This window comes from Schistocerca americana, chromosome 4 (assembly GCF_021461395.2).
Source record: "Schistocerca americana isolate TAMUIC-IGC-003095 chromosome 4, iqSchAmer2.1, whole genome shotgun sequence".
Lineage (NCBI taxonomy): Eukaryota > Metazoa > Arthropoda > Insecta > Orthoptera > Acrididae > Schistocerca > Schistocerca americana.
In genome coordinates this window covers 450,746,221-450,760,626 of record NC_060122.1, presented here as the reverse complement: position 1 = coordinate 450,760,626, position 14,406 = coordinate 450,746,221, and the positions used below count along the sequence as shown (strand labels likewise).

Below are 14,406 nucleotides of genomic sequence, written 5' to 3'. Positions count from 1 at the left end.
GTGCTGATATGAAACTTCCTGGCAGATTAAAACTGTGTGCCAGACCAAGACTTGAACTTGGGACCTTCGAGTTCAAGTCTCGGTCCGGCACACAGTTTTAATCTGCCAGGAAGTTTCATACAGAATCTTATCTCAATTATCCATTGCTTCCAATATTTTAAAAATGCTGCATAATCATGCAAACATAATCCTAAACAGCATTATTATTTACAATTTAATAGTTCTAACAGTTAATTTTCCCCAAAAATCTGGGTAGTATGACTGCAGTACCTCTGACAGCCCAGAACCCATAGTATGTGCTACATAGATAAACTGCCTCTGTCTGTCAACGACATGGGAAGATTCATATGATAGCACCAGTGTTCTTGCCAGGGCAGTGTTGGTTAAGAGTACACATATATAAATGCATGTGTTTCCTAGAGCTGCTGTGACATTCCATGGTGGTAACATGCTGCAGAGGAATTTCTCATGGTACATTCAGTCCTACATGCATCTGATAGGCGATAGTGTCCAGTTATTTAACCATTGAACCTGATGGGTGGTTATTTCTGAGACACTGTAGGATATAGTAATAGTTCTGAATGACCAACATGATTACATAATAACTGGTACTGTAAGCACTGATATGGTGAGGCTTGTTGAAAGAAATATCTTGTTATAGAGGAATAATGCCCTTTTAAAACAGCAATGGATTTGTGTGTGAGACTCATACTCCTTCCACCTGGGAGCTGGAGCTGCAACTACCTTCAGGTCTGGACATCAGTAATCAGTGCTGATTAAAACAATAAACTGGAATGTGTTAACCAATTTGGTATTGCTATGTTCATTTGAATGTCACTCACTTTCTACAGTGTGCAGAAAAGTCTCCATACTCTTAGGTGAAAATAGTATATTGAGTCATCATCATCATCATCATCATCATCATCATCATCATCATCATTTAAGACTGATTATGCCTTTCAGCGTTCAGTCTGGAGCATAGCCCCCCTTATACAGTTCCTCCATGATCCCCTATTCAGTACTAACATTGGTGCCTCTTCTGATGTTAAACCTATTACTTCAAAATCATTCTTAACCGAATCCAGGTACCTTCTCCTCAGTCTGCCCCGACTCCTCCTACCCTCCACTGCTGAATCCATGAGTCTCTTGGGTAACCTTGCTTCTCCCATGCGTGTAACATGACCCCACCATCTAAGCCTGTTCGCCCTGACTGCTACATCTATACAGTTCATTCCCAGTTTTTCTTTGATTTCCTCATTGTGGACACCCTCCTGCCATTGTTCCCATCTACTAGTACCTGCAATCATCCTAGCTACTTTCATATCCGTAACCTCAACCTTGTTGATAAGGTAACCTGAATCCACCCAGCTTTCGCTCCCATACAACAAAGTTGGTCGAAAGATTGAACGGTGCACAGATAACTTAGTCTTGGTACTGACTTCCTTCTTGCAGAAGAGAGTAGATCGTAGCTGAGCACTCACTGCATTAGCTTTGCTACACCTCGCTTCCAGTTCTTTCACTATGTTGCCTTAGTCCCCCTTAAACATCCCAACAACCACCACCACCACTATGTTGCCATCCTGTGAGAATATGCATCCTAAGTACTTGAAACCGTCCACCTGTTCTAACTTTGTTCCTCCTATTTGGCACTCAATCCGTTTATATTTCTTTCCCACTGACATTACTTTCGTTTTGGACATGCTAATCTTCATACCATAGTCCTTACATTTCCGATCTGGCTCTGAAATATTACTTTGCAAACTTTCAATCGAATCTGCCATCACAACTAAGTCATCCGCATATGCAAGACTGCTTATTTTGTGTTCACATATCTTAATCTCACCCAGCCAGTCTATTGTTTTCAACATATGATCCATAAAATAATATGAACAACAGTGGAGACAGGTTGCAGCCTTGTCTTACCCCTGAAACTACTCTGAACCATGAACTCAATTTACCGTCAACTCTAACTGCTGCCTGACTATCCATGTAAAGACCTTTAATTGCTTGCAAAAGTTTGCCTCCTATTCCATAATCTTATAGAACAGACAATAACTTCCTCCTAGGAACCCGGTCATATGCCTTTTCTAGATCTATAAAGCATAGATACAATTCCCTGTTCCACTCATAACACTTCTCCATTATTTGCCGTAAGCTAAAGATCTGGTCCTGACAACCTCTAAGAGGCCTAAACCCACACTGATTTTCATCCAATTGGTCCCCAACTAATACTCGCACTTTCCTTTCAACAATACCTGAGAAGATTTTACCCACAACGCTGATTAAAGAGATACCTCTATAGTTGTTACAATCTTTTCTGTTTCCATGTTTAAAGATTGGTGTGATTACTGCTTTTGTCCAGTCTGATGGAACCTGTCCCGACTCCCAGGCCATTTCAATTATCCTGTGTAGCCATTTAAGACCTGACATTCCACTGTATTTGATGAGTTCCGACTTAATTTCATCCACCCCAGCCGCTTTATTGCACTGCAATCTATTGACCATTTTTTCAACTTCCTCAAATGTGATCCTATTTCCATCATCATTCCTATCCCATTCTACCTCAAAATCTGAAACATTACTGATCGCATTTTCCCTACATTGAGCAACTCTTCAAAATATTCCCTCCATCTGCCCAAGGCATCCACAGGATTCACCAGCAGTTTTCCTGACCTGTCCAAAATACTTGTCATTTCCTTCTTACCTCCCTTTCGAAGACTGCTAATTACACTCCAGAATGGTTTTCCAGCAGCTTGACCCATAGTCTCCAACCTGTTTCCAAAGTCTTCCCACGATTTCTTCTAGGATGCTGCAATTATCTGTTTGGCTTTGTTTCTTTCTTCAACATAACTTTCTCTGTCTACCTGGGTTCTGGTTTGTAGCCATTTTTGATACGCCTTCTTTTTCCTTTTACAGGCTGCCTTGACTGTATCATTCCACCAAGCTGTTTGCTTCATCCTACTTTTACACACTACTGTTCCAAGACATTCTTTAGCCACTTCTAGTACTGTGTCCCTGTACCTTGTCCATTCCTTTTCCAATGACTGTAATTGACTACATTCAACTAACTGGTACCTTTCTGAGATCGCTGTTATGTACTTGTGCCTGATTTCCTTATCCTGAAGTTTCTCCACTCTTATCCTCCTACAAATGGACCTGACCTCCTGCACTTTCGGCCTCACAATCCCAATTTCACTGCAGATTAAATAATGATCAGTGTCATCAAAGAATCCCCTGAATACACGTGTGTCCCTCACAGCCTTCCTGAATTCCTGATCTGTTATTATATAGTCAATAACAGATCTGGTTCCCCTGCCTTCCCAAGAATACCGGTGAATGTTCTTATGTTTAAAAAAGGAGTTTGTGATTTGATTACTAAGCCCATACTGGCACAGAAATCCAAGAGTTGTTTCCCGTTCCTGTTGGCCTCCATATCCTCTCCAAATTTACCCATAACCTTTTCATACCCTTCTGTTCGATTTCCAATCCTGGCATTAAAATCCCCCATGAGCAGAACACTGTCCTTGTCCTTTACTCTAACAACTACATCACTGAGTGCCTCATAAAAACTATCCATATTATCTTGATCTGTCCCTTCACAATGCGAATATACTGACACAATCCTAATTTTCTTGCTAGACACTGTAAAATCTATCCACATCAGTCGTTCGTTTACATACCTTATTGCAACTACGCTGGGTTCCATTTCTTTCCTGATGTAAAGCCCTACACCCCATTGTGCTATTCCTGCTTTGACTTCTGACAGGTAGACCTTGTATTCTCCCACTTCCTCTTCTTTCTCACCCCTTACCCGAATGTCACTAACAGCTAAAACGTCCAGCCCCATCTTACTTGCAGCCTCTGCCAGCTCTACCTTCTTCCCAGAGTAGCCCCCATTGATATTAATAGCTCCCCATCTCATTACCATTTGTTTGCCAAGTCGTATCTTTGGAGTCCCTGGTTTGTCAGTTAGAGGTGGGACTCCGTCACCTCCAAAGGTCCGAGTCATTTTGCTCTGATTGTTGCCAGCATCATATTTAAAGTACCAGGGAAGCAGGTTGCTAGCCTTACTTGCCCCGAGTCCCATTGGGTTTTACCCCTAACAGCTAAGGGACTAACCGGTGGATTTGGTACTCTTTGCCGTATGAGCACAAAGGTGACCACGACTCAGAATATGTCCGAGATGCTCAGCCTTATTCCAAAGTAACTGGTATCCCGACTGTCGGGACCACTTACTTGGCCACTCATACATTGCCCGTGGTTCATGAACTAGGACATGACTACAGGAACCCACACCATGAACCACAGTATATTGAGTACCTACTTATAAAAACTGAGAATCCAGGAGATATGTATCTACATCATCATGCTTCACACAGAGATCTGTGAGTTTCCATGTCCTCTTTGACATCTTGCAGAGCATCTCAGGACTTAAACTTCAAAAGGATTCCTCAACATTTTTTTGCAGTTTTTCCATTAATCTTATACCAACATTCAGCCAAGCCACATTTTCAGCTCCTTATTTCCCAAGTTCTAATCTGATGTCTTAACTCATACACCAACTCATGCTGGAGAAATATAATGCTGCGTAATGAAGCAAACTGCACAAGTTTGATAATAACAGAGTCCAAGACAGTGTTAAGTATCCAAATTAATTACTGTTGATGACTGATGCCTCTGCGTCAACTTCAAACTGGATTTCCACGTGGTGAAAAACAAGTGTGGCATTAAGTTGTTTCGAGGCAGACTAGACAGAATTTTTCTCATGCTAACAAGTGTGTCCAATATTCTGGGGGTTTAGGCCATTTATACTATCAGAAACACTAGCGACACATTTCCAAGTTAGAGCACCTCAAAGAAAATGCTATTAATGATTCAGAAAACGATGACTCCTTCTGTTCATACAGATTTGTGACACTGTGGTTATATCCTGACATGTGGAAGACTGCTTTCATTGCAGTATCCCACATTTTAATGCATATTTGCAGCTAAATCTGTGCTGATTGGCCAGATATGCCACTCTCAGAAAAAAGTAGAAACTAATATAACATAAGTGCACAATGTTATTTTTGAGATATGGATCTCTCTTCACCCCTCCCCCCATTTCCTTCTTTCAGAAAGCTGGTGCTGTCCTAATACATTTTAGTATCCTATTCTCCTGGTATGTTTCCACTTTTCGGTTTTTTTAGACTGTCTCCTGCAAAATGAAGACATAGGCAAGAATGAAATATAAAATTTAACGCTTAAATAAGCTTTTACAATGACAGATTACAATAAAAAATGATAAAACAAAGCAAATATACAATAACAAATGGTAAAACAAAGCAAATAAAGATATTTTTTTATTCTGTAAACAAGTATAACAATATCAAAGAACAAAGATGTATAAACGAGAAAAATACTGTCTTATTTTTATTAACAACAACAACAATAATGAGCAATACGGTATTAAGAAACCAACTCCAGTTGCTTGAAAAATTCATTAGTCAGTTACAATGTTTCAAATTTCCGTTTTTGAAGTTATACTGACAGCTGAATTTTATTTCACCTCAACAAAACATTTTAAGATGAAACTTAATTGTGTTAATGTCAAGACATAAACAAATTCAGCCATTGCTGTACCTACAAAGAATGAAACATTGTTAGTGATTAATAAATCATTCATCAAAATTTTACAGTCACACATGTGAATCAGAATAAACATAGTAATGAGCAAGATTGAAAAATCTTAATTTGATTCAATTAAAAACACCCAAGAGCCCCATAAATATTATGGAGCATATTCAACAAGGCATATAAAATATTCAACAATTGTGAAACTTGTCTAGCACACATTTGCACTCACATATGCAGAAATTAACAATGACAAAAACGGACGCTCCAAAGTGAACAAACATATGTAACAAAAAGTGTGTCACAGTTAAACAAATACATAAAATACTCTTCTAGTGAATGAAAATCTAACAGGTAATATTGTCATTAAACAATCATTACTAATTCTTGCTCTCAGTAAGTGGACATAGTTAAAATATGGTCCAGGTCGAACTGTAAATATAAAACATCAGGCTAAAAACAATAAAGTTATACTTATCATTTTCAGTTTATCACTGGTACTTGGACTATTTAATCATCTTTTGGGCTTCAACACAAAATATGTATGGCACAATACTACTTCACACTGTTTATTTAAGCTTACTAAAAGACTATTTTGATTTCGAGAGGCTTTTGCTCAATGCAAAAGGGACAAATATAAGAAAAATAAATCCGTTCTCATACTTTAAGATATATATGACACTATAACTCACATGTTTATCAGGTAAACAACCAGGAAACTGCATGAAGGAACACATGGGGTACAGTGTCATTTGATTACATCTTTCCTTTCACAGTTGCTGACCAGAATTCACTGTGTTTTTAGATTATGTATATTCCTACCAGGGGATTTTGAACCAGTCATGTACTAAGAAGAATACCACTACACAAAGCATGTGGACATTACAGTACTATCAGAGCAGCAGGAAGTGTTCCTTTCCTTTGAAAGCTCCCTATCTGATAACCAACAGCATTTAATGATTTATTTACACAAACAAAACATAAATGATTTGATTGGACTGTGTAAATCTCATAATTGGCATAATATCTTTAAGATTTTCAGTACCAGCAAATTCATTAATTTGGTTTGTACTGTACTAACCTCCACAAAATTCATCAAAGTGTGTCACATAAAATATAAAATACCAGACCTCCAGATGATTATTAGTGTAGAAAAATAGTTTGTTTTTTACATAATATTTTAAAACTATTCAATCTGCATTATCAAAAATAATTCACATCTTCATGGCAGTGTAAAATTATTCAGTCTGAGTTACATGTCACCTGGAAGTTATAATGTGGGAAGCACAACATATTGCAGACGGACAAAACATCACAGCCTATTTATTGCTTGGTAATGGATACCAATCTAAGAAACGTTCCATAGCATCTCTCCAGCGAGCTAAAGTGTTTTCATATCTTCGTCGTACTTCTTGCCTTGGCTCGAAAACATCTCTGACTTTCCTAAGTTTGCAGAGGTCGTTCTTTGACTTCCATACACCTAAAACAGAAAACAAAATTTGTCCTTTCTGTAGTTAAACAAAAAAAAAGAAATTCAAAGAGCAAGTAGCACCAAAACCATTGCACTATGAGGGACAGAGAGATGAAACAGTCCTGGTTAAAATGGGACAGATGAAGAAATTAATAATATGTTCAATAGGTCATTTAAAATCATTCATTGCATCATACTGAACAGATGGCAAAATAATACTCTCATTTAAACCAGAGGTTAGGTATCAGCAAACACAGAAATATGACAAGCCCTAACTTCACCATATTAAACTATGGTCATTTAAAATCATTCATTGCATCATACTGAACAGATGGCAAAATAATACTCTCATTTAAACCAGAGGTTAGGTATCAGTAAACACAGAAATATGACAAGCCCTAACTTCACCATATTAAACTATTCAACACATGCCATCTACATGCAAATCACTCTTATGCAGGGCAAGTAAGTTCCCTATCGAACCCATCTGAGAGGAAAACTGAAATGAACACAGATAAACTCTCACAACACTCATCATAATACAGACAACATCCACAAAACTTAGATTACGGATTAAAGAGATAAAGTACATAAACTATTCTGGAATAAAACATTAAAATTTGTTTCTGAAAAGAAAATACGAAAAGGAAAGAGAAAGAGAAAAGAAACGAAAAATACAGTACGGTAAGAGACGGGCTGGTAACCAACCTCAATCAATCAGCTTAAAATCACAAAGTTTGCCCATTTTTTTAATGAACACAAGTCAACCATCAAGCTCTAAATCAGCCAGGCAAGCAAGAATATTGAAATACAGTAGAGCGTCGATTATCCAAAGTAATTGGGGGACATGGGTGTTCGGAAAACTGGTTTGTTCGGATAATCGAACTGTACATGTTTATTTGCCAAAAAAAAGTACTGAACAGTAAATTTATTCATAAAAAACAAGCATCTCTTTTAGTATTACAAAGTAATATACAAAGGCAACTTCAGTAGGAATATATAGTAATAATCTCGTACTTGTCCCTCATAGAAAGGACAACACGTTTACATTTAAGCATTTTGTATCGTCAAGTTCACTTCTTCACGCAGCAGCACACAAGTGGTCGTAACAGAGAACAGAAGGTGACTGTTTGCACCGTGAGAAGCTCTTCTTTGGGGTGCGCAAACCTTCAAACTGCGTGGAGCGGCATGCCTCAACTCTAAGCTCGCGCAGCTGTTGCTGTGAACAGCTTTGATACTGCCGCTACTTCTACTGCCATTGCCAAGCGGACAGAAGTGTGCTGATTGTTGAAACACAGCGACTGGCGGCTTGGGCGGTCAGCAGCGCCTTGTGAAGGCCCCATTAGAAGCAATGTTCCACCAGTGGTGCCCAGTGCGGCGACTACTGTGGGAAACTTGCTTTGGGATTGAGGGGGATGATGGATGGTAGGGTGGGAGAGTAACAGGTGCAAGCAAGTACACAGTTCGGTTAAGCGGTCGTTCGGTTGACCAACATTCGGATAATCGACGGTCTACTGTATTCCTCAAGAAACCAATATTACAGATACAAAAGCTTAACAAATCACTCATGGTCACACACATCAGAGGGTCAAACAATAGTATCACAGGAAGAAATTCTGCAGATATTAAGCTCTCAAGAAATTTAATGAGAGGCACCTATCTAGTAGCATGTAGCACTCTATTTCATCCTGATGATGGGAGTGATGCATTATGGTCTTGTTTTCACAAGGATTGTCAGCTGTCCAGATCCTTGATTGGGCAGCTAATAACCAGTTCCAAACATATGTCGCAGATATTGTACACAGCGTAGAGATAAGAGAAAAATAAGTCTGAACTTCCAAGGAAAATTTTCAACTGGTCCATGTGGGATAGAATTATACCAAACACAAAGAAAATAAATGTCATGAATTTCAGTTTGAAGAAGGAAAATGGCAATGTCAAATTAAGTTGAACTGGTACCTATATATATTGTCTAACAAACACAAGGGTTCTAGAAACAAACACTAATTGTCCATTGAAGTATTGAGAATATGTAAACATCCTTGTGAACAGACCATCATTATCACATTAATATTCTTAGTTTCATGTTGTCATTGTTAATAGCCAGTGCCTTTCAGTTATATACTTTTCATAAGCAGGTAACATACAATTCTTAGCTATGGAATTCTTTTTAGAGGAACAAATGCATAAACTATTAAAATGTTTTCAAATTACATTAAAGGGCCATAAGAATACTAACTAAAACAGTCATTAGGCTCACTGCAAACGTCTGCTAAAAACTTTTGGGAGTTTAACTACATCACATAAATGTGGTAATGGAAAGCTTTCCTACATGAGACCTTTCACAAGCTTATCCCATTCTATCTGGGACAAGGCCACCTGTGAAAGTAGTCATGTCATATACCAGCTCTGCTGCAATTTCTGTGCAACATTTTACATGGAATACATTTCTCTTGGTAACATATTTAAGAGATTAACACTGCATGTTTACAGGTTAATGTAAGCGCAAGATAAGCCACAGCAAATATGAAATGCTGCTACATTAATAACCAGAGTAGCCACCAGAATGTTGAATGCAAGCATGCAAATGTGTGTGCACGCATTGTGTTGTACAGGTGCTGGATGTCATTTTGGGGAATGGAGATCGTAAGAGATGGAAAAGACCCACCGTGGTTCAACAACCAAGTTAGAAAACTGCTACGGAAGCAAAGGGAACTTCGCAGCAAAATAAACATACCCAAAGTCTTGCAGACAAACAAAAATTACGCGAAGCGAAATGTAGTGTGAGGAGGTCTATGCGAGAGGCGTTCAATGAATTTGAAAGTAAAGTTCTATGTACTGACTTGGCAGAAAATCCTAAGAAATTTTGGTCTTATGTCATAGCGGTAGGTGGATCAAAACAAAATGTCCAGACACTCTGTGACCAAAATGGTGCTGAAACAGAGGATGACAGACTAAAGGCCAAAATACTAAACGTCTTTTTCCAAAGCTTTTCCACAAAGGAAGACTGCACTGTAGTTCCTTCTCTAGATTGTCGCACAGATGACAAAATGGTAGATATCGAAATAGATGACAGAGGGGTAGAAAAACAATTAAAATTGCTAAAAAGAGGAAAGGCCGCTGGACCTTATGGGATAACAGTTCGATTTTACACAGAGTACGCGAAAGAACTTGCCCCCCTTCTTGCAGCGGTGTACCGTAGGTCTCTAGAAGAGCGTAGCATTCCAAAGGATTGGAAAAGGGCACAGACCATCCCCGTTTTCAAGAAGGGACGTCGAACAGATGTGCAGAACTATAGACTTATATCCCTAACGTCGATCAGTTGTAGAATTTTGGAACACCTATTGAGTTCGAGTATAATGACTTTTCTGGAGACTAGAAATCTACTCTGTAAGAATCAGCATGAGTTACGAAAAAGACGATCATGTGAAACCCAGCTCACGCTATTGGTCCACGAGACTCAGAGAGCCATAGACATGGGTTCCCAGGTAGATGCCGTGTTTCTTGACTGCCACAAGGTGTTTGATACAGTTCCCCACAGTCGTTAATGAACAAAGTAAGAGCATGTGGAGTATCAGACCAATTGTGGGATTGGATTGAAGAGTTCCTAGATAACAGAATGCAGCATGTCATTCTCAATGGAGAGAAGTCTTCCGAAGTAAGAGTGATTTCAGGTGTGCCACAGGGGAGTGTCGTAGGACCGTTGCTATCCACAATATACATAAATGACCTTGTGGATAACATCGGAAGTTCACTGAGGCTTTTTGTGGATAATGCTCTATTACAACGAGAGGTTGTACAATGGAAAATTGTACTGAAATGCAGGAGGATCTGCAACGAATTGACGCACGGTGCAGGAAATGGCAATTGAATCTCAATGTAGGCAAGTGTAATGTGCTGTGAATACACAGAAAGAAAGATTCCTTATCATTTAGCTACAATATAGCACGTCAGCAACTGGAAGCAGTTAATTCCATAAATTATCTGGGAGTAGGCATTAGGAGTGATTTAAAATGGAATGATCATATAAAAATGATGGTCGGTAAAGCAGATGCCACACTGAGATTCATTGGAAGAACCCTAAGGAAATGCAATCTGAAAACAGAGGAAGTAGGTTACAGTACACTTTTTTGCCCACTGCTTGAATATTGCTCACCAGTGTGGGATCCATACCAGATAGGGTTGATAGAAGAGATAGAGAAGATCCAATGGAGAGCAGCGCACTTCATTACAGGATCATTTAGTAATCGCGAAAGCGTTTCGAAGATGATAGATAAACCCCAGTGGAAGACTCTGCAGGAGAGACACTCAGTAGCTCGGTACGGGCTTTTGTTGAAGTTTCGAGAACATACATTCACTGAGGAGTCAAGCAGTATATTGCTCCCTCCTACATATATCTCATGAAGAGACCGTGAGGATAAAATCAGAGAGATTAGAGCCCACACAGAGGCATACCGACAATCTTTCTTGCCACGAACAATACGAGACTGGAATAGAAGGGAGAACTGATAGAGGTACTCAAAGTACCCTCCACCACACACCGTCAGGTGGCTTGTGGAGTATGGATGTAGATGCCCATGCTTGTCACACTTCGTCAGTCAATACAGGGGCAGCTAATGCTATTTGTGGATGACGCTGGAGTTGCCATCCAATTATGTCACGTGTGTTCTCAATTGGAGACTAATCTGGGGATCAAGCTGTCCAAGACAACATGTTGAAACTCGGTACGGCATGTTGGGTTGCACAGCGGCATGTGGGGAAACATTATTCTGTTGGGAAACACCCCTCTGGAATGATGTTCATGAATGGCACACAACCGGTTAAAAGACCAGATTGACATACAAATTTGTTGTCATGGTGAGTGGCGTAACTACGAGAGTTCTCCTGCCGTCATACGAAATTACATCCCTGACCGTAACTCAACATGTAGGTCCAAAATGTCTAGCATGCAGACAGGCTGGTTGCAGGCCTTCAGCTGGCCTCCTCCCAACCAACACATGGCCATCACTGGCACCAAGGCAGAACCAGCTTTTGTTGGAAAACACAACAGATCCCCATTCTGCCTTACACCATTGAAGTTCCAGGTAGCGGTTTTAGGCCAATGGAATGCAGGCTACAGGACATCTAGCTCAGAGCTGTCCTTGAAGTAACCTATTAGTAAGAGTTTGTTGTATCAGTGTGGTGCCAACTACTGCTCAGATTGCTGCTGCAGTTGCAGTACAATGCACCAGAGTCATACACCATACATGATGCCCTTCCCTTTCGGTAGTGCCCCGTGGCTGTCTGGAGCTCGGTTTTCTTGCGACTGTATATTCCTCTGACCACCACTGCCAGCAACCATGTTCAGTGGCTACATTTCTGCCAAGACACTCTGCATTATTGCAGAAGGAACATCCAGCTTCTGATAGCCCTATTACACAACCTCGTTCAGATTCAGTGAGGTGTTGATAATGGCATCTTTGTTGCCTTGAAGGCAACTTGCCAGTTCAGTCTCAAAGGTAACTAATGCTCATGCCTATTACAGTATGCATTTAAAGCCAACCTGATTTGCATCCTCATAGTGGTGCTACTAGCACCACTCTTATGTGACAAGCGTAAAATTTGAATAGACATCATCTTTCAGATAAACTTTTGTTTATCTCGCACAACTCTTTCTTGGTATTGAGATTCTTTTCTTCCATCAGTGTATATAGATGGGAGGTGTCCTGCAACAAATCTTCCATTCCCAAATCTTTCTGGCCTTGGTCTCTGCTAGCCCCCTGCCCTATTCCTTCCCCACCCTGTCTGAGGACCCTAACTTCACTCATCCTGCACCCAAGCCATATTTCCTTCCTCTCTTTGTCACTCCATCCAATCAATTCCTCTACATAATCATCATTGCACACTGTATGAACTTAGCTGTGCTAGCGCACCTGCTGCCTCCCTCTGCACTATCAAAGACTGGTTCCCCTCTCTCCCTCCCATTCCAACTTCTTTGCTCACCCTGTCCACCAAACACAACCCCTAGCCCCAGGCAAGCTGCATTACTGCAGTCCTTGTACAGAGTGTTCAATCGACACAGCATAGCTGAGCAGGTATGCATGGGTGTGTGTGTGTGCGTGTGTTTGTGTACTCTAGCCTAAAAAAAGGATTTGTTCAAACACTAACAAAGTTTTCAGTTTCTCTGTGTGCATGTTAACAACTACAAGTCTCTACTATTTGGTGAATTGTTACCTTTATTCATGTGTTGTTGTTGTTATTGTGGTCTTTAGTCCCGAGACTGGTTTGATGCAGCTCTCCATGCTACTCTATCCTGTGCAAGCTGCTTCATCTCCCAGTACCTGCTGCAACCTACATCCTTCTGAATCTGATTAGTGTATTCATCTCTTGGTCTCCCTCTATGATTTTTACCCTCCACGCTGCCATCCAATACTAAATTGGTGATCCCTTGATGCCTCAGAACATGTCCTACCAACCGATCCCTTCTTCTAGTCAAGTTGTGCCACAAACGTCTCTTCTCCCCAATCCTATTCAACAACTCCTCATCAGTTATGTGATCCACCCATCTAATCTTCAGCATTCTTCTGTAGCACCACATTTCGAAAGCATTTATTCTCTTCTTGTCTAAACTATTTATCGTCCATGTTTCACTTCCATACATGGCTACACTCCATACAAATACTTTCAGAAACGACTTCCTGACACTTAAATCTATACTCGATGCACTCGGGAGGACGATGGTTCAATCCCGCGTTCGGCCATTCTGATTTAGGTTTTCCATGATTTCCCTAAATCGCTCCAGGCAAATGCCGGGATGGTTCCTTTGAAAGGGCACGGCTGACTTCCTTCCCTAATCCGATGAGACCGATGACCTCGCTGTCTGTTCTCCTCCCCAAACAACCCAACCCTATACTCGATGTTAACAAATTTCTCTTCTTCAGAAACGCTTTCCTTGCCATTGCCAGTCTACATTTTATATCCTCACTACTTCGACCATCATCAGTTATTTTGCTCCCCAAATAGCAAAACTCATTTACTACTTTAAGTGTCTCATTTCTTAATCTAATATCCTCAGCATCAGCCAACTTAATTCGACTACATTCCATTATCCTCGTTTTGCTTTTGTTGATGTTGATCTTATATCCTCCTTTCAAGACACTATCCATTCCGTTCAACTGCTCTTCCAAGTCCTTTACTGTCTCTGACAGAATTACAATGTCATCAGCGAACCTCAAAGTTTTTATTTCTTCCCCATGGATTTTAATACCTACTTCGAATTTTTCTTTTGTTTCCTTTACTGCCTGCTCAATATTCAGATTGAATAACATCGGGGAGAGGCTACA

The 14,406-nt window shown here is 40.1% G+C and overlaps 1 protein-coding gene across 1 annotated transcript in view; it reads right to left on the bottom strand.

Annotated features, from left to right (window-relative positions):
* Nucleotides 1-5,375: 5,375 nt before the first annotated feature.
* LOC124612299 (putative glycerol kinase 5) overlaps nt 5,376-14,406 on the bottom strand; it is a 394,929-nt gene continuing 385,898 nt past the window's right edge. The window contains exon 11 of the mRNA XM_047140412.1: nt 5,376-7,093. Coding sequence (XP_046996368.1) covers nt 6,933-7,093 — 161 coding nt within the window. The 3' untranslated portion in view covers nt 5,376-6,932. The remainder of the gene's footprint in view (nt 7,094-14,406) is intronic.